Source organism: Hylobates moloch, unplaced genomic scaffold (genome assembly GCF_009828535.3).
Source record: "Hylobates moloch isolate HMO894 unplaced genomic scaffold, HMol_V3 SCAFFOLD_9, whole genome shotgun sequence".
NCBI classification, from domain to species: Eukaryota; Metazoa; Chordata; class Mammalia; order Primates; family Hylobatidae; genus Hylobates; species Hylobates moloch.
In genome coordinates, this window is record NW_026652284.1 from 24023191 (window position 1) to 24037258 (window position 14068).

General features: G+C 53.1%; 1 protein-coding gene across 1 annotated transcript; it reads right to left on the reverse strand.

Moving 5' to 3' along the window:
- Nucleotides 1–247: 247 nt before the first annotated feature.
- On the reverse strand, nucleotides 248–13798 carry PAQR7 (progestin and adipoQ receptor family member 7). Its single transcript, XM_032759381.2, has 3 exons — nucleotides 13653–13798; nucleotides 8156–8271; nucleotides 248–1415 (listed from the first exon to the last, which is right to left on the reverse strand). Exon 3 carries the CDS (start codon nucleotides 1391–1393, stop codon nucleotides 353–355), a length of 1041 nt encoding a protein of 346 aa, XP_032615272.1. The 5' UTR covers nucleotides 1394–1415; nucleotides 8156–8271; nucleotides 13653–13798; the 3' UTR covers nucleotides 248–352.
- Between the last annotated feature and the right edge of the window lie 270 nt (nucleotides 13799–14068).

Here is a 14068-nt window from a genome sequence, read left to right on the forward strand (position 1 = left end):
AAGTTTCACCTCCTGCCTAGATAATCTAGAAGCCCCAATCCTCACCAAGCTGACCCCCAGCCTCACCCCAGTGAGTGGCAGTGGAAGGGCAAGCTGGAGTGGCCCACACCTTTAACTCTTTCCCTCTCCCTGGGCAAGGAGCTGGGGCAGGCCCAGGAGTGGACCCCAGCAACTCCTAGCCAATCCCTAAATCCAAGAATTGGCCAGTGACGCCCTTGGCAGTTGAGTCGTGAACAGGGAGTCGCTGTGGACCAGACACAAACAACTTTACCAGGCCTTGTTCCCACCTGGAGCCAAATCCAGACCCCTGTCCCCCAACTATACTTCCCTCCCTACCAGATGCCATCCCCCTTCACTTGGTCTTCTGATCAAGTTTGCGCTGTACCAGCTGGCTCAGGAGGAACGCAGTGAGGACGCTGCTGCCCACCGTGAGCAGGAAGAGGCCAGCAAAGTTGTGAGGCCAGTGCGTGTGCAGAGGCTCATAGATGGGCCGTCGGGCCTCATAGTCCAGTGCCACAGCCTCCAGCTGAGCCAGCGTGCACAGCACCAAGAAGATGTGGAAAAGTTGGTGGCCCTGCCCGAAGACATGGCAGCTGCCAGGGAACCAGCGCTCGGGCATGAAGGTAGAGAAGAAGGCAGCAGCCAGCAGAAAGAAGACCACCTGGCACTTGTGGTAGAGAAGAGCTGGGTCATCTCTGGCGGGGTCGGAGGACACGAAGATACGATGCACCACAGGACTAATGTCCAGTGCGTAGGCCAGGGCGGAGGGCACCTCCTGGCACGTGCGGCCCAGCAGGCCTGGTTTCTGGATGTACTTGTTATAGCAGGAGCCAATGCAGGAAAGCCAGGCGAGAAAGGCAGCCATAGGCAGAAAAACAGCCTGCACCTGGGCATGCCAGGAGGGCTCGATAGCGTAGTAGAAGTGTGCCAAGGCACTGCCAAACTGGTACACAGCCACCCCCACGTAGTCCAGGAAGAAGAAGCTGTAATGCCAGAACTCAGACTTGGCCTGCAGGAGGTGAGCCAAGGCACTGAAGGAGAGGTAGGTGAAAGAGGCAAGGACAATGATGAAGAGGGGCAGGGCGTGTGGGTCTCCCCAGAAGTCCACGGTCTCCACAAAGAGGGCCAGCCGCAGCAGCAGTACCAGGGCTGCCAGCAGGTGGGTCCAGACATTCACGGCCTCGTTGTGCTGCTGGAACAGCGTGCGGAAATAGAAGCGCCAGGTCCGATGCAGCGGCCGGTAGCCCGCATAGATGTAGGGCTTCCAGAAGAGTGGCGGCACCTCAGCTCGATCCACCGTGAAGACAGGCTCTGGCTGCAGAGACAGCTGAGGCTCCTGGATGACCTGCTGCAGACTGGGCAGGAGGTAGCCGAGTTTCTGGGCCATGGCCATGGCTGTGAGCCTGGGCAGGGAGCTGGGAGAGAGACCAGAGCAAAGTCAGGGGCCTGGTGTCCTCACCTCCACGAGCAGCAGCTGGGGGACTCTGATACCCAAATCCTACTCCCTCCTCTCCAACGGCCTTATCCTTACACTCGGTTTAAGAACAGAGGACTCGTCCTGTGGAATTCCTCATCTCTGACCTCATGAGAGCAAGGATCCCTGATGTATTCCAGGTACCTAGAACAGCGCCTGACACATAGTAGGTGCTCAATAAATGTTTGAGGAATGTATTAATTAATAAGGCTCCCTGCCTCGTTAATTTCCTTTCCAGTCCAGGCTCTACACAGCAGCACCAGCTGTTTTCTCTCCTCAAGAACAGATCTGGCCATGTGAAACACATGAGAGGGGTGAGGCTCTCTCAGCCCATGTTCATGACACCATTAGTGTTCATCTGGTGGCAATAATGACCTTGCTAACAGACCCACTGCCTCAACCTATCTAGCTCCTCGAGAGTGGCCAGGGTCCCCTACTGACCCTCTATTACCCTGCATGACCTGGTCCCTGCTACCCTCTCCAGTCTTGTTGCATAACCACAGTGCACTTCAAATCCAGACATAGCCCCACCAACCCCTGGACTGCTCTTTCACATGTCTGTAGCTTTACACAAGCCGTTCCCTCTGCCTGAGACATTTTCCTCATCTTGCCTACTAGGCAAACCCCTATTCATCCCTCAAAAACCCATTTCTTGGCTAGGCATGAGGCCTCACTCCTGTAATCCTAGCGCTTTGAGAGACCAAAGCAGGAGGATTGCTTGAGGCCAGGAGTTCAAGACCAGCCTGGGCAACGTAGTGAGATCCTATCTCTATAAAAAAGTTAGCCAGGTGTGGTGGCATGTGCCTGCAGTCCCAGCTGCTGGGGAGTCTGGGGCAGGAGGATCCCTTGAGCCCAGGAATTCGATGTACAGTGATCTACGATCACACTACTACACTCAAGCTTGATCTCAAGCGAGATCCTGTCTCTTAAAAAAACAAACAGGGGCCGGGCGCAGTGGCTCACGTCTGTAATCCCAGCACTTTGGGAGGCCGAGACGGGCGGATCATGAGGTCAGGAGATCGAGACCATCCTGGCTAACGCGGTGAAACTCTGTCTCTACTAAAAATACAAAAATTTAGCTGGGTGAGGTGGGGGGCACCTGTAGTCCCAGCTGCTCGAGGCTGAGGCAGAATGGCATGAACCCGGGGGGCGGAGCCTGCAGTGAGCAGAGATCGCGCCACTGCACTCCAGCCTGGGTGACAGCAAGACTCTGTCTCAAAAAACAAACAAACAAACAAAAAAAACCACATTTCTTCTGGGATGCTTTCCCTGGCCTGCTGAACCTCCTACAATGACCCCTCCACTTGAGTGCTTATCATCAGACCATCCTTTGACCATTTTCACACTTCTCATGATTGTTCGTGTGAGCTCATCAAGGGGAGGCAGTTTGTCTCATTATTTTGTGAATCCCTGGTGCTTAGCAAGTAGCTGGCACTCAATGTTTGCTGAATGAAAGAACAACATGACCAGGCGTGGTGGCTCACGCCTGTAATCCCAGCACTTTGGGAGGCTGAGGCAGGCAGATCACCTTGAGGTCGGGAGGTCGAGACCAGCCTGACCAACATGGAGAAATCCCGTTTCTACTAAAAATACAAAACTAGGTCAGTCACGGTGGCTCACGCCTGTAATCCCAGCACTTTGGGAGGCTGAGGCGGGCGGATCATTAGGTCAGGAGATCGAGACCATCCTGGCCGACATGGTGAAACCCTGTCTCTACTAAAATACAAAAAATTAGCCAGGCATGGTGGCAGGCGCCTGCAGTCCCAGCTACTCAGGAGCTGAGGCAGGAGAACGGCGTGAACCCGAGAGGCAGAGCTTGCAGTGAGCCAAGATCACGCCACTGCACTCCAGCCTGGGCGACACAGCGAGACTCCGTCACAAAAATAAATTAATTAATTAATTAAAATACAAAACTAGCCAGTCATGGTGGCACATGCCTGTAAGCCCAGCTACTCCAGAGGCCGAGGCAGGAGAATTACTTGAACCCCGGAGGCGGAGGTTGCGGTGAGCCGAGATCGCACCATTGCACTCCAGCCTGGGCAACAAGAGGGAAACTCCGTCTCAAAAAAAAAAAAAAAAGAAAGAAAGAACAACATGACACCATTCTGATAACACTTCATATCCTTCCAGGCCCAAGTGAAAAGACCACTTTTTTCCTGAAAGTCCCCATTTAACAACTGATGAATCACACCCCCACTCTCAAAATCCCCTCTCCCGGCCCTCCCCCAACTGCCCGTGGTTGCTAGTTCCAAATAAATCCAACATAACCCCTTACCCTGGCATTCAAGGCCCACATGACCTGCTCCTACTACCCTTATTCCCCACTTAACCCCAATGTCACACCCTGTGCCACCTTCCTTTCCCTGCACTGAAATCCTTTAAGATCAGTACAAGCTGCCACCTCTGGGGCCTCCTTACTGCTCCCCCAATCCCACTTTCCCCTGACCTATAATGGGTTACACAGTTTAACCTTGATTCATTCATTTAACAAACACTTACTGAGCCCTTCTTTGCCTCAGACCCTGTGCTGGGTGGGACAAAGAACAGAGTGAAAGATTTGATCCCTGCCCTCAGGAATGTCATGATCTGGCAAAAGATATAGAAACAAAAACAAATCATAGCAAATGCTCACACAGCACCTGCTAGAAGCTTCCCATCAACCCTGAGAGGCAGACACTATCATTATTCCCATTTTCCAGGTAAGGAAACTGAAGTACAGAGAAGTTAAGTGCCTTGCCCACCCACCTAGCCAGGAAGTAGCAGATGGCAGAGGCATGCTCTGAACTCGTCTGGTTTTTTGTGTTTTGTTTGTTTGTTTGTTTGAGACGGAGTCTCGCTGTGTCACCCAGGCTGGAGTGCAATGGCTCAATCTCGGCTCACTGCAACCTCCACCTCCTGGGTTCAAGCAATTCTCCTCAGCCTCCCAAGTACCTAGGATTACAGATGCCCGCCACCACGCCCAGCTAATTTTTGTATTTTTAGTAGAGACAGGGTTTCACCACACTGGCCAGGCTGGTCTCGAACTCCTGACCTCAGGTGATCCGCCTACCTTGGCCTCCCAAAGTGTTGGGATTACAGGCGTGAGCCACGGCGCCCGGCCTTGTTTTGTTTTTAGATGGCGTCTTGCTCTGTCCCCCTGGTTGGAGCACAGTGATATAATCACAGCTCACTGCAGCCTTGACCTCATGGACTCGGGCAATCCTCCTATCAGCCTCCCAAGTGGCTGGGGCTACAGGTACGTGTTACCATGCCCAGCTGATTTTTTAAATTTATTTTTACTTTATTATAGAGTCAGGGTCTCACTTTGTTGCCCAGGCTGGTCTCGAACTCCTGGCCTCAAGCTACCCTCCCACTTGGCCTCCCAAAAGTGCTGGGATTACAAGTGTAAGCCACTGTGCTCTTAACCACTACCCTAAAATGCACTTTGCAACACAAAGTGGCAAGTGCTATTTATCGTTTCCTAGTTATATACTGTTTTACCTGGCTTCAATGATATAATTCAGGCTTACTGTCATTCATTGTATCATTCATTAACTCAAATAGTTATTGAAAAACCTGCCAGACAATCCCTCCCTGCCTGCCAAATAAATTCCCTCCAAACTTACTTATTGGACTCAGTGTTCAGGTTCATCAGATATTTATTGTGACTACCTTTGCACCAGTCACCAGACAAGGAAAAGAGATTCAGGCAGGATAAAGCATTCATGTTCTCTGCCCCCAGCGGCACTGTGATCACCCCCAAAACCAATCAAATAAGTCACACACAGTCCAAGTAAATGCAGAGTGCTTGCTACGCAAGGGCAGCATCAAGACGACCCCACCCCCAGAAGCCCACATCTCCAGAGCCTGATTTGCATTCCTAAGCTCCTCCTATATTAGGATTCCAGCATCAGCCCTGCTCCCCAGCCTTTCCTAGTCCAGTGGGGAAGCAGGAGTCCTTACACTGCTGCACAGGGGCTGCTACTTAGGACAACAGGCATGTGCAGGACTCTTCTATTCCCCAGCGAGCCTGGCACAGGGCAGATTTAGGAAGCAGACATTGCTGCTGCACTAATTAACGGGGCCACTTCCAGCCAGAGCACAAGACCCCCCTTGGCCAGCCTTGCTGGTTGGGGAGCCAGTACTGGATTTCTCCATCTCCCCAAGAGATGGCTTCAACCTCAACAATCTGGCCCCCACTCTTGTCCACCACTTTGTCTTCCCAACTGAGAACCTTGCAGGGACCAGAAAAGACCTCTGAAAGCATCTTGTGCAACTCTCTTGTTTTACACTTAGGAAAGCAGAGCCCAGAAACTGGAAGGTCTTCCCCAGAGTCCTCCCACCCAGCAAGGTTTCTATTCCACTACTGCGGCAAAGACCAGCGAATGATGGCGATGGCTGTGCCCTGTGGACAACTAGCTCCTGGGTGCCTGTGATCTGATAAGTCCAGTCCTGTGCTCCATATCCCACTCTTGGAACTTCCCAAGATATAACAGCACATTAAAGACTCTCAGAAGGGCTGGACACGATGGCTCATGCCTGTAATCCCAGCACTTTGGGAGGCGGAGGCAGGCGGATCACTTGCAACCAGGAGTTCGAAACCGGCTTGGGCAACATGGTAAAACCCCATCTCTATGAAAAAATACAAAAATTAGCCAGGTGTGGTGGAGTGCACCTATAGTCCCAGCTACTTGGGAAGCTGAGGCAGGAAGATCCCTTGAGCCTCAGAGGCGGAGGTTGCCGGGAGCCAAGATTGTGCCACTGCACTCCAGCCTGGGTGACAGAGTGAGACCCTGTCTCAAAAAAAAAAAAAAAAAAAAAAAAATATAATTATTACTAGCCTGCAGCAAAGAAGTCGGCTTAGCTTTGTTGAATCAACATTTGCCAAGCTTATGTGACCATGGATTCCTTCCCTAGTAATAATTATATTATAAAGCCAGTTGAGGCCGGGCACGGTGGCTCACGCCTGTAATCCCAGCACTTTGGGAGGCCGAGGTGGGTGGATCATGAGGTCAAGAGATCGAGACCATTCTGGCCAACATGGTGAAACCCCGTCTCTACTAAAAATACAAAAATTAGCAGGGCGTGGTGGCACGTGCCTGTAGTCCCAGCTACTCGGGAAGCTGATGCAGGGGAATGCCTTGAACCCGGGAGGCGGAGGTTGCAGTGAGCCAAGATCGCACCACTGCACTCAAGCCTGGGCAACAGAGCGAGACTCCATCTCAAGAAAAAAAAAAAAAAAGCCAGTTTAACTGTAGAAAGTGTTTACTATATGCCCACTCTTTACAGTCCTGTTGCAATTAACTCTCATAACTACCCTGGGAGGTAAGTACTATTCTGCCCATTTTGTTGTTGTGGATAATGAAATTCAGAGAAGTCAAAAGCTCCCAGCTGGGCGCAGTGGCTCACACCTGTAATCCCAGCTCACTGGGAGGCTGAGGTGGGCGGATCACCTGAGGTCAGGAGTTCGAGACCAGCTTGGCCAACATGGGGAAACCCCATGTCTACTAAAAATACAAAAATTAGCCAGGCATGGTGGTGCATGCTTGTAATCCCAGCTACTCAGGAGGCTGAGGCAGGAGAATCATTTGAGCCCAGGGAGCTGAGATTGCAGTGAGCCGAGATCGTGCCACTGCACTCCAGTCTGGGCAACAAAGTGAGACTCTCTAAAACAAAAAAGAAAAAAGAAAGAAAAAAAAAGCTCCTTACCCAAGGTTGGAGGATGGGGGAGGGAGGTGAAGCCAGGACCGGGCTGTAGATGCTTGCAGACACTACTGTTGCCCTGCTCCAGACACACGTGTCTGCATCCTACAGAACAACTTTGCAAAATCCTGGTCTAAAGCAGGCAACCAGGCCCTTTCTGATAAATTACTTTCTTAGGCTTCTAGCAATTCAGTCTCCCGCAGTTGCTGGCTACCTGCTTGCTCCTGATCTTCTCCAGGGAGGCCCTGGCTCAAGCCACCTCCTTAGGTGAGTGACAGCGCTCGCTTATACCTCCCTCCCCCAGACATAATGGGCCCTATGGACAAAACCCGGAGGCAACATGCTAGGATGACAGAGGCCCCGCTGCCCTATTTCCTTCAGACCTCAGCTAGAGGCCTCACTCCACCTAAGTAGGTCTGTTTTCAGAATTAGTTTCCACCTCCTGACTCCATGGAAAGGGACTCTGATCCAGGGGAAAGGAAAAAGCAGGGGCAGGTGTCAAGCTTGAGCCAGCAGGATGAGGATGGGTATCCAGAGGGCACCATCAGGGCATCCTCTGAGTGGTCAGCCTCTGAGTTGTGTGCCCACCAGGCTGCTGGGCCCTGTCTATTCAGGCAGCTCAGCCCAGCACACCTCCATGGGCCCCTCCAAGTCTGGCAAATTGCACTGGGTACCTGGGGGTTTCTCTCGAGCCTGGGGTCTGGTGACCTCTACTGTGGGACTGGGCAAATTCACCAGATGCTGAGCACTTCCACAGATGAAGGGCACTAGGGGCGGGGCTTCAGGGACAGGGGGTGTCTTGTGTGATGTCACCAGAGGGTGGGGCTAAAGACAACCTCCCACCCCTCTCCTCCCCCGCTTCACCACTCCCATAGTGGTGAAATCCATGCTAAACTGTGTGCTTTCCTAGCCAGGCCTCCGCTGCAGCAAGCAGCTCACCATTCACCTCTGCATGAGACTTATGGGGAAACCCAGAGCCAGCTGAAAAGTTTGACTTACCTAAGATCACACAGCAAGGCAAAGGCAAAGGCAAAGGCAGGTGACTAGGGCCTGGTTGATGGTAGGGCCTGGTTGATGGTGTCAGGCAAACTTCAGAGGCTCCTGTCCACTACTCACTGGGAATCAGAATGGAAGGAGGTTAGGAATAAAGGAAAAAGCAGACGCTATAAAAGTACACAGAGGAGATGGACTCCAGATTCAGACGAACTAGGTTTGACTCCTGATTCTATAACATGCTAGCTGTGTGACCTTAGACAAGTGACTCACCTTCTCTGATCCTTAGCTCCCTCATGGGAATGACAATATTATCTACCTCATAGGTTGCTGTAAAGATTAAATTTATTAGAACAAAGTTTTATTTATTTATTTATTTTTTTTTTTTTTTTTGAGACGGAGTCTCGCTCTGTCGCCCAGGCTGGAGTGCAGTGGCGCGATCTCGGCTCACTGCAAGCTCCGCCTCCCAGGTTCACGCCATTCTCCTGCCTCAGCCTCCCGAGTAGCTGGGACTACAGGCGCCCGCCACCGCGCCCGGCTAATTTTTTTGTATTTTTTTTTTAGTAGAGATGGGGTTTCACCGTGGTCTCGATCTCCTGACCTTGTGATCCACCCGCCTCGGCCTCCCAAAGTGCTGGGATTACAGGCGTGAGCCACCGCGCCCGGCCTAGAACAAAGTTTTAGCTTCGTTTAGGGAGTCAACAAATATTGCAATTATTATTAACAATAATAGTAGTAGTCTTTGAAATATCCCCAGCCTGAGAGATTTGCTTGGAGTTTTCTAAAAAAAAACTGTCCTTTTAGCCCTCAATAGCTACTTCCACTGGATTTGGGGGCCTCGGGAAGTTCACTGTGTGCTTAAACATTTACCTTATCCCTAGGGGTGCAGACCAGGGAAATTTGCCTAGAGTTTGGACTTCCAAGGACACTGACCTTACTTAATCATTAAATTGTTCTTAGCAAAGACCATTCAGAGTAACTGTTCTGAATTCACAGAGCCCTGAAAATTGGTGCTTACCCACAGGCCCGAGACGTGGATAAGAAGTGACAGTCCCAGGGGAAGGGGCCTCAACTCCAGCAGCTCAGAAGCCCTGGAGAGCTCAAGGGCACAAGAGGGTGAACCCAAATTAGCAGGTGATCCAAATGGCATACGGTCTGGCCTGGACATGTCTTGCAGAAGGTTTGAGAGGCTTCTGGGTTGGCTGAACCTCAGAAGTGCGATCTCCAGGGCTCCAGTAGGAGTGCCTCTGTCAGCCTGAGCCGCAACTTCCTCCCTTCCCCTCCCCTCCACTTCCTCACCCCTCCCAATTCATATTCCTCAACTCAAGGTCAGCCCTCCTCACCTTCCTCCTTAACCAAGGCTTGCAAGCCCCAGCCTACTCTCCAAGGATACACACTGTCAAAGGTTCCCATAACACCCCTGGGGCAAAACAGACCAGGCTGCAGGGAGGTGGTGGATAATGGGCTTATGGAGAGGGAGAGCCCTGGGTTACCCCCATCTCACAGATTTCGCTCAGTGCTTACTATATGCCAGCCTCAATGCTACCCAGGCATTCTGTGTGCTGGGGCACACAGAAGATGAAGCAGACAGGCTCCCTGCCCCGACGGGCTCACCCACACAAATGCCCACGGGGCCTAGGAAGATCCAGCCTGGAGGGCAGCCAGCCAGGTGGTGAGCCTGGAGAACTGGTGAAGGCTGCTGCCCTGGTGGTGGACATCCTCCACTAATCTCGGTAGGCTCTCCGGCAGGCTGTTTCAAAAGAAGCCACAAGCCTCATTTTTATGTGAGGATGAAATTTCGGGTCTGGAATTCACCTGCTGTGTGACTCTGCAACAGTCCCTCAACCTCTCTGAGCTTGTTTCCTCATTGGAATCAGAGGATTAAAATAGCTGCCTCTTGGGCTCTTGTGGAAGCAAAACAAAGCCATGGATGCCAGGTGTTGGCTCTGGAACAGTGCTGGCTCTGCTGTTTCTGTGGGATTCTCGTCCTGACTCAGCCACTCAATCCCTGTGTGACCTTGCACAAGTCCCTTCCCCTCTTGGCCCTGTTTCTCCAAATGTCAAAGGAGACAGTAAATTCACCAGTGACTTCCAAGGGCCCTTAGACCCTGGGACAGTCCAAGAATATTTACTTTAGGCCTCCTATGTGCCAGGCGCTGGAGTTTCCTCAGTGACAGAGCCATTTAAACCACTGCCCTCGTAGAACTAACAGCCCAGGGAATTCATACCAATGGTAACACCACAGGATTTTTTTTTTTTTTTTTTTTTTGAGACAGGGTCATGCTCTGTCGCCCAGGCTGGAGTGCAGTGGTGCAAACACAGCTCACTGCAGCCTTGACCTCCCAGTCTCTGGTGATCCTTCTTCTTCAGACTCTTGAGTAGTTGGGAATCACAGGCGCATGCTACCATGCCTATTTTTAAAAATTATATGTAGAGACAAGGTCTTGCTATGTTGCCCAGGCTGGTCTCGAACTCCTGGTCTCAAGTCATCCTCCCACCTTGGCCTCCCAAAGTGTTGAGATTATAGGCGTGAGCCACGGTGCCCAGCCAACACCTCAATATATTAATACCCTGCCCTCCTGGAGCTTACAGCTCAGCTAAATAACACCTATTATAGGCATTATTTGGTTACAATCCCACTTCCTCTTTTGCCTCCTCCTTGGCATGCAAAATATTCATTGTTGCCTTTCTGGGCCCTGATTGTTCAGCACATTCTCTTAAAGACAACTTTTTCTCAGCATGGAAGGCAAAGTCTAACCCCATTAGATACAAATAATAAGGCCAGACCAATGTCAATACTAGGGCTGTTGGAGGAAAACCCTCTTGAAGGGTCTTTAGTGAGGATGACCCAATATGGCACATGAAATATCATTAATGAGATTAGGTGCTACCATTCATAATATATAGTGGCTGGGTGTTTACCAAGAACTTTCTTTTTTTTTGTTTGTTTTTGAGACGGAGTCTCGCTCTGTCCCCCAGGCTGGAGTGCAGTGGCGCGATCTCTGCTCACTGCAAGCTCCGCCTCCCGGGTTCACGCCATTCTCCTGCCTCAGCCTCTCCGAGTAGCTGGGACTACAGGCGCCCGCCACCACGCCTGGCTAATTTTTTTGTATTTTTAGTAGAGATGGGGTTTCACCGTGGTCTCGATCTCCTGACCTCGTGATCCGCCCGCCTCGGCCTCCCAAAGTGCTGGGATTACAAGCGTGAGCCACCGCGCCCGGCCTCAAGAACTTTCACATACATATTACCTCTCCCTCACAACTCTCTGGATCCACAGCCAACCTGGAGGCCCAGCCCCAGAGGCCAGAGGGCAGAGCACATCTATCTGACTCCAAAACCAGCGCTCTTGCCCTTTGTCCACCATGGGCAACTCCCAGGCACCCAGTGGTGACCACAGATTATACAGGCAAAGTTTTCATCCCTGGCTGGCCTCCCAGTCTCTTAGCAACTGGGTCACCTCCCTCAATGCAAGCTAACTCCCCAACTTGGTCCAAAGTGTTTAAAGAAAAAGTCCCTACATGTCTTCCAAAACTGAACAGAAATTGTTTTTTTTTTTTTTGTAACTTTGGCACTTGGGGCTTCTGTGTATTTGTACTGGAAAATGTGATCAGAATGAAATAAGTAATTCTTTCTGTTCTTGAGATAGGGTCTCACTCTGTTACCAGGCTGAAGTGCAGTGCAGCGATCACTGCAGCCTCAACTGCCCAGGCTCAAGCGATCCTCCCACCTCAGCCTCCTGAATAGCCCTGACCACAGGCAAACAATACCACCCCTGGTTAATTTTTTTATTATGTGTAGAGACAAGGTCTCACTATGTTGCCCAGGCTGGTCTTGAATTCCTGGGCTTGAGCAATCCTCCCACCCTGGCCTCTCAAAGTGCTGGGGTTACAATCATGAGCCACTGTGCCCAGCCTAATTCTTTTCTTTTTTTTATTTTTTGAGACAAAGTTTCGCTCTTGTTGCCCAGGCTAAAGTACAATGGCATGATCTCGGCTCACTGCAACCTCCGCCTCCCAGGTTCAAGCGATTCTCCTGCCTCAGTCTCCTGAGTGGCTGGGATTACAGGCATGCACCACCACGCCCGGCTGATTTTGTATTTTTAGTAGAGATGGGGTTTCTCCGTGTTGGTCAAGCTGGTCTCAAACTCCCGACCGACCTCAGGTGATCCGCCTGCCTCGGCCTCCCAAAGTGCTGGGATTACAGGCGTGAGCCACCACGCCCGGCCTCTTTTTTTTTTTTTTTTTTGAAACAGGGTCTATGCTCTGTCCCCCAGGCTGGAGTACAGTGGCACCATCTCGGCTCACTGCAACCTTGAACTCCCACCTTAAGCCATCCTCTCACCTCAGCCTCCCAAAGAGCTGGGATTACAAGTGTGAGCTCCCACGGATGGCCTGAAAAAGCAGTTCTTAAAGAAATTATTCTGTAGAGCTGAGACTTACAACTGCTCTGAGGAGGGGGAATCTCTCAGGCCCAGAGAGGTTGGGTGAACAAGCTATAGTCACCCAGCATGGGGCACAGAAAAAGGATCTGAGCTTCACTGCTGACCAGCAAGGAACCCTCTGGGCAGAGAAACTAAGGCTGGAGAGGGGCAGCCTCTCAACGAAAGGACCCAGAGGTAGCACAGGCCTCATGACCAGAGGCTGGGTCCCTCTCTCCGATAGGAGCTCCACCCAGGAGCAGCCAGACTCCGAATCCATCAAACTCTTCAGACTCCGAGGCCTTGGCTTGACCTAGCCCCACAGGCCTCCTCCAGGGGCTGGCACGGACATTTCTGGAGGTCTTCAAAGCCCGCAGCCTTGAGGCAAGTGCTGTGGGTTTTCCCCTTCCCTCACTGTGTGTGGGGGACCCCCAGGCTCTCCTGACACCAGGGGAGGCTCCCTCATCCCCCAAGGTGTCTAGCAGCTTGGGCCCATGGAGCAAGTGCTCCTCTTGGCCCCCAGCAGTGCTATTCCCACTGTTCCTGGATCCCTAAGTAAGACTCCTTCACATCAGCCGGTTCTGGGCACCCACACCCCTTCCTGTCCCGGTCTCACCTAGATTCCTCCTCCAGAAAGCAGTGAGCTCCCTGACTGTCCTCCTCCAGGAAGGCAGCGGCCTTGCCCGGGCCAGACGCCCCTGCCCACTCCCTGCCCTCCATCCTTCACTCTCTCCAAGCAGCGCTCCCCTCTCCTGCTCACTGGACAGGCTTTCAGGGCCTCCATCCGCATCCTCCTCAGCCGTGCTCCTTCTGCTCCTCCCACCCTTCCCAAGACGCCCCCAACCAGCGAGCTCCTCCTTCCTGCGCCCTCCGCTGGCTGCTTCCCCGGGCGGGCGTCCTCTCACTTAGCCCAGGTGCTCTCCTCCGGCTCCGCGTCCTGCCTGTCTTCCCCGGGTCCCAAGTCCGCCCCTGCCCCGCGGAACCCTGCCCTTTCCACGTCCAGCCCCGCAGCCCCGCCGCGCCCCGTGGAGAGCACCCTCGTCTGCGGCCAGCCGGGCGGGCCTCCCCGTCTTGGCAGCCCCGTACCTGAGCCGGAGCGGAGCTGGGAGGGCCGCGGCGGCCGAGTCGGCGGAGCTGGCAGATAAAGGGGCGGCCGGGCAGCCGCCCCGCCCCAAGCCGGGTGAGGGCGGGCTGCCTCGGGCGCTCTGGCTGCAGCCGCCTCCCCGGGCCCGGGCGACGCCAAGCGCCCCGCACCCCGCCCGCCGCGCACAAGCAGCTCTGCCCCGCCAGGCCCACGTGTTGCACGCGCGGGAGAGGGGTCGGCCGCGCAGAGGCGGCGTCTCAGGACTTCCTGTGGCGTCACACAGATGGGGAGACCGAGGCTCGGGAGTGGACTCCCCGGGCCCCTCGGCGCGGAGCTGCGGCCGCGCTTCTCGCACTTCGGGACGACGGGAAGCGCAGGCTGCGGCTTCTGGGCCCGGCTGACCCTGGGAGGGTGGGGG

Excerpts from the sequence above, each read along its gene's own strand:
- PAQR7 (XM_032759381.2), bottom strand. The coding sequence starts at position 1,393 with ATGGCCATGGCCCAGAAACTCGGCTACCTCCTGCCCAGTCTGCAGCAG.